General features: G+C 52.4%; 1 protein-coding gene across 3 annotated transcripts in view; it reads left to right on the top strand.

Annotated features, from left to right (window-relative positions):
• The first annotated feature begins 489 nt into the window (after window positions 1-489).
• CCDC50 (coiled-coil domain containing 50) overlaps window positions 490-6000 on the top strand; it is a 42988-nt gene continuing 37477 nt past the window's right edge. The window contains exon 1 of one of the 3 annotated variants that reach the window (XM_054835040.1): window positions 490-800. In XM_054835040.1, the coding sequence (XP_054691015.1) occupies window positions 752-800 (49 nt within the window). In that variant the 5' untranslated portion in view covers window positions 490-751. The remainder of the gene's footprint in view (window positions 801-6000) is intronic. The other 2 variants (XM_054835041.1, XM_054835042.1) reach the window with 2 other exon arrangements.

Raw genomic sequence — 6000 nt, 5'->3', positions numbered from 1 at the left:
TAAGTGCTCCGGTCTCTGCCGAAGGCTGGCTCTAACCTGTCCGTGGCAGAATGCTACTGGGGTTCAAAGGCTTCTCAAGGCGCTGCTTGGCCAGAAGCCTCCCGTCAGCACTGCCCTCCTCCAGATGTGCCCGTCCCAACAGACAAACCCATCGCAGCCCGCTGACCTCCCCCGCGAAGGACAAGGCGCACCGTGCGGTGCCTGTGACAGCCGCCCAGCAGCTGACTCGTTTGGGCTCCACCTGGGCGAGTTTCCGTTCCCCGGGACACATGGAGCGCCGGGGCCGGATGGCTCGGGAACGGGGAGCGGGGGCAGAGGCATCCCCATCTGGCACGGGAAAGCGCCGGGGAAGTCGAGCTGTCCGAGCGGTTTCAAAAGCCGCTCCGGCGGTAGTAGGGAGTCTCCAGTCCCGCCCCCCCCCAAAAAAAAAAAAAGAAAGTAAAATTAACTATAAATAAACGCCCCCGGAGGCTGCCTGTGCCGCTGAACTCCGACTTAGGCGCTGGAGAAGGGGAGGGGGGAAAAAAACCTCGTCCCCCCCGCCCACCGCCCGGGTGAGGAGAGGGGCGGTGAGCAGCAGCCCCGCCCCGCCGCTTTCTGTCCCCTCTCCCGCGCCGTACGGCCGGGCGCGCCGGCTCCATCCGCTGGCAACTTTGTAGCGCGGGGCGCGGGCGGCGCCGCCGCTGCTTTGCGCTCACCCGGGGGGTGAGGGCCGACCCCTCCGGTCCCGGGCCGGCGAGCCCTCCCCGCCATGGCCGGCATCGGCATCGACCACTCCAAGCTGCCCGGAGTCAAAGAAGGTAGGGGTCACCCCGGGGGGAGCAGACCGGCTGGGGGGGGGGGGGGCGCGCGGAGCCCGGCCCCGGGAGCTGGACGGGACGGAGCGATTTGGGGAGACTTGGGGGAAGGAAGGGAAGAAACTACAATTTTTGGAAAAATATGTTATTGTTTTAAATTTTCCGGCCGTGGGGGCGGTTCGCGGCGCTCCCCGTGGAGCCGGGTCAGCGGGGGGGGGCTCCGTGCTCCGGCCGCGACACGGACGAGCGGGGCGGGCGGGCTGCGTGGGGCCCCCCGGGGTCTGCGGGAGCCGTCCCGCTTTTCCGTGCGTTGTCTTCAGCGGTTGTGCGGGTCGGAGGGAGGGAAGGCGGGGGGCCGGCGGGGAACAAGCAGCGTTAGCTTGGTGGAGGACCGCGGCCGCCCTCCGTGCCCGGCTCACGGCTCCCCTCCCCGGGGCGTGCGGCGGGGCCGGGCCGGGCATTGCCGCTTCTCCCTGGGAGAAGGCGAGGAGCGGCGCTGGGGGAGGGGGCCAGCCCTTTGTCTGCGCCGGGGCCGAGGCCGGCGCTTCTGCTCCGCTCCCCCCGCCCCCCGCCGCGCCGGGGCAGGGCTGCGAGCGCGGCCGGGGTGCGCTCCCCCGGGAGATGAGCCTTGCTGTGAAACAGCCGGGAGACCCTTCGGGGTATTGGCATGCAAATATGTTCCTTGCAGCCACGGCTCGGCTGCGTTTGGAGGCTCCGCTCGGGGCATTGGAAAATGGGAGCAGAACTGTGATTATCCACAGATGTGGTGATTTGGGGGGGACTGGTGATGTTGAGGTCCCGGTTAAAAATACTTGAGCCTACGGGGTTTTTTGTGTGAAGACTTTGCCCTGCGTTGAGCTTTGGAGCACCAAGCAGCTTCCTCCACCCTGCAGAACCCCTGTCCATCCTGAGCGCAGGGGAAGCGGGGGGCTGTGAGCGGTCCCGCTCGCTTTCTGGGTGTCCGGCTGCTTGCGGCTGCTGGTTTAGCCGGTGCTCGGTACACAGGTTCACCTTCGGTTGGGCCAGACTGGCCTCGGCTTCCCTGTCAGCAGAGTTTCTGCCTCGCCTGTGTGCCTTTAAGCTTGGTTAAAGGTGCCCTGGGAGCTGCTTTGGTTTTAAAAAGCTTTGTATGAGTTGAAGTCTGTTCTTTCTGTCAGTGATACCAATCTGTAGAAGCTCTGTCAAAATCAAGTTATTTTAGATTTAGACTGTAGTAATTGAGAGCACTGTGTGCCTGTCTAAATACAACCAAAATTCCTTAAACTTGTTTTCCTTGCCATTGGCTGTTTCTTTTTCTTTTTTAAATTTTAATTCTTACAAAATAGCAAGTGTGAATTGGATGATTCAGCTAGTCAAGAGTAGAAGGCATATGTCTGTGCAGGGAGCTGGAGATTCCTTTTGACCTCTTGTCATCCTTTAATACTTCACTTCTCGTTGCTGCTGGAAGAAAAGTAATATCCATGTGCTGAAGTTTTAGGGGTTAATGTTGGTCCTATTAAGTCATTAGCAAAATTGTTATTGGTCATTTTACTGTGGCCAAGATCTCATCCTTAGAGTCTGTCCACGCATGGTTACTCAAGAAAATTAATCCAATTAACCTTTCCAGTGGGTTGATTAAAGTGAATTAAATCCCTGTGTAGATGCTCTTACTCAGAATTTAAGTAGCCTTGATTTGATTTAGCTTGATTCATTTTTGAAGTGAGCTAACTGGACTTGAGTTAAGGTCGTTTACATGCTGAATGAAAGTATGTTTACAGGGTTGCAATGCAGCTCAACCAGTCCTCGGTAAATTTGCACCTATGGTTAACGTGGATTATGTTTCAAGAGTGTCCTCATGCGATGATCTGTTGTTACCTGATAGCAATTGGATTAAAGTGGTGTCCCAGAGCAGCTCCAACGTGCAAAGTAGATGAGGCCTGAGCCATGTTTTGCAAAGCCTCAGGCATGTTTCACGATTTTAGCTTAGTGACATCATTTGTTTTTATTGTGGAAAGTGTTGAAACTGAGCTATGCTTTGAATTAGACCTTTTCATGCTCCACATTAATGCCAACCAAGGAAAGAAATGTATCGCCTTCCATACCTAGGGAAATGTTTATTGTCTCTGATACAGAAATCACTGTTGATCCTTCTGGAAAAATATTCCCTTTCTTCATTGTTAATGAATGACTAAGTTGACCTTTACCCGAAATGAAGAACATTGTTTTGGTTTGAGTACTTTGTTCTTCACCAGCTCCCCTTTGGGGGGGTGCTGTGCCCAGCTTCTCCCTGGCTGCAGGTATAGCCGGGGCTGCTGCTGCCAGACAGCGTCACCCTCGTCTTCTCTTGTGGTCTCAAAAGCTCCCCTACGTGCGAGGTCACTTCTGTGCGTTGATAGCAGTGAAAATCTGATAACTGTAGCTAGGTGCTGCAGTAAGCCTTGCTTCTTGTTTACTTTCTTTTTTATCTTTAAAGGCATTTATATTAGCTGAAGGCCTGATACAGATGGCATTTTGCTGGTGAAAACTGCTTCAGCTGGTCCAGTTTATTTTGTGGGCAGGGGTTTACTGCTATAAAATACACTCTCAAAACACTTTTTCTAGCATAAACTAGACCTTGGTGCTGCAGCCTGGTGTTACAGAGCCATTTTTCCATGGGCAGTAAAGTGGATGTTCTGACCACTGTGGTCAGTAAAGCTCTTGTAAGTTATTTGCTGAAGGTTTTGGTGTTAGTTGCAATCTGTGGGCTGAGTTTCTCTGCCTTTATTTCTGCTTGCCTCTCAAGTGTCTGTGACATTTTTTCTTTTCACAAAGCAGCTTTTGCTGTGTGCTCTTTTGACCCACCCCAGGGGATTGCTCAGCTCTGTGTGTAGATTTTTTTTTTTTTTTTTTTTTTACTAGAGGTCTCATTTGTGACCCTTTTGGGAACAAAAGCATCCTGGAAATATTATTTTAATTAGTTACTTATAAAGCAAATAAAAGAACCTGGCTTGGGCGCTGCTTGATCTCTGTCTCTCATCTCTTGTGCTCTGATGCATTACTAGCAGCTAAAATTGGGAAGGACTACACTCTCTTTGGCTGCCTGTTTTAAATGAGCGCTTCAGTGCAGCTCCCCGTGCCGCCTCAAAGGCAAAAAGGGTTGCCTCTTGGACCTGGGACGCATTGCTGCTTGCATGCAGGCAGAGCTGCATAGGGGATGTTTCTGGGGAGGTATTTTGGAGCTGTGCAGACCTTACCCCTCTCCGGAGGGATGTACCTGTCGTCCCATCTGCCGTTACTGCCTTTGCCGAAGGGCTGAGGTCTATGGCAATGGCTTCTGCTTTTTTTATTTAATTTTATTTTTAGTAGTGCTATGAAGAAGTATAAGGGCAGTATGTCTGTGTCAGTCATTAGAACCGGCCCTGCCACGCTGCTGTCTCATGAGCTCCAGCCTTGACAAAGGCTGATTGTGCCACCCATGCTCGGAGAGACGTGGCAACAATGTTCGCACTATGGTTTCTGCTCTTCATTAAGCATCGGATTTGACTTTCCGAAGCTCCTGAGCTGTAGATTCAACTGCTGCTAATTGTAGTCTGCTGCCAGAGAGTCCAATTTCCCAAACGTGGTAGTAAAAGATACACCTCTGACTGTGACCTCGGGGAAGCAGGAAGGGCTTTATTTTCCATCTTGGCAAGGTGTTCTCTGGGACAGGCAGCCTGGCTGGCTCTCTTTTACCTTAACATAAATTGAATAAAAGTTTACTGTAAGCATCAGTCTTCCTCCTAACCACAGCACCTTCCCTCTGACCACTGTAGCTTAACGTGACCTTCGCTGAGACTCCTGCAATAAAAAGCTCCTGGCTGCCGGCTCCCCAAATGTCCGGGGAAGGGGGTCAGCTTCGAGGTGCAGTGTCTCAGGCTCCCATGGAACAGACTGATGTTACTGGCTTATATTGGGGCTTTTGGTGCCTGCGTGCACTCAGCAACACGATGGTGAAGGAGAGGAACTTGATGTCTGTCAAAGGTGGAAGTGGGTTCAGAAAGTGTTGATGGCTGGCATGGTGTCTAGTGAGGAGGGATTCTGCGTTGAGATTTTTCAGGGGGCTGGTGTTGAGGGATGAAATGTCAGCTGTACTCATGTGAAGGAAGGGTTGGCCTTTAACTGGATTAGTATACTCAGGGCAACAATTTTGAGAGCAGCTGAGGGTCGGCCAGGTCACTGTGAAGCCACCTGCCCCATGCCCTCTGGCTCCAGCTGAGATTTTTGCTTGCAGCATAATGTGCAGTGTCATGGTTTTCTGCTTTGTGACTTCCTCAGAGAAGGGCTCTGAAAAATTCAGGCGAGCTGGATGGCTTGAGGGCAACAAGGAGGTGGAGAGTGATGGGACAGACACAGGCTTTTCTTTCTAGGTCACTGGTTCATGTCCAGCTCTTGTGAGTAATAGGAGGTCTGTTTTTCCACCATGCATGAATTCAGTAGCTGAGGCTGTGGTACTCATTTCACTTCTGGTTAAAGCTGGGTGAAAGTTTTATTATGCATTCAGTTGTTCTGGGTCTGCAGCGCTTGGCAGAGGAGATGGGCAGGATTAGCATATTTCATGCTCTTGGCTCCAAAATGCAACTGAGCAAGCAGGTCTGCCTCCTCCTATCCCTTAAATCCGTAGCATTGTCCTCTGCGAGCTGCCATGGAGGTTGTACCGAGGCAAAAAGATTGCTCAAAAAGCAATCTTTGGCAGAGAGGATCTTCCAGAGTCACGTTGATGCCTTCTGTGGAGATGTTTCCTAGTTACTGACAAGCTTTTGGACTGGGATAAGAGGGGGCACAGTCTGTTTTGCCCTGATTCCTGGGGGTGGGGGGAGCTTCCGCCATTTGTGATACTAGGACATTGGCCATCACCCATCGCTGCTCTCTGAGTAGTGATCCCAGCTGAGCAGTGTGGTGCAGGTGGTGGTGTTTGCTGTGACCACGGGCCTCTGTTTAATCTTTAATTTCCTGTGGCCATGAGCAATGTCAGAGGGTGCGAGCGTGCCAGGCGGGCGTTGGAGATGGCTGCTGCAAGGAGCAGGAGAGGCCAGCTGTGGGCACAAGGAAAACCCTGCTTGGAGAAGCAATGGGATGTGCCTTGGGGCTGTGTGAAACTTCTCTGTTTTGCTGGAATAAGCTTTCTTTTTCTTGCTCAGAGACATCGAGTTCACGTGAATGTGGTGATTTATAGGACAAAGTGACATGTTTCCTCCCTGCTTCCTTG

The sequence above is a fragment of the Grus americana genome, chromosome 9 (genome assembly GCF_028858705.1).
Source record: "Grus americana isolate bGruAme1 chromosome 9, bGruAme1.mat, whole genome shotgun sequence".
NCBI classification, from domain to species: Eukaryota; Metazoa; Chordata; class Aves; order Gruiformes; family Gruidae; genus Grus; species Grus americana.
Note: the sequence above shows the minus strand (reverse complement) of the source record. Positions and strands in the feature narration are given on the sequence as shown.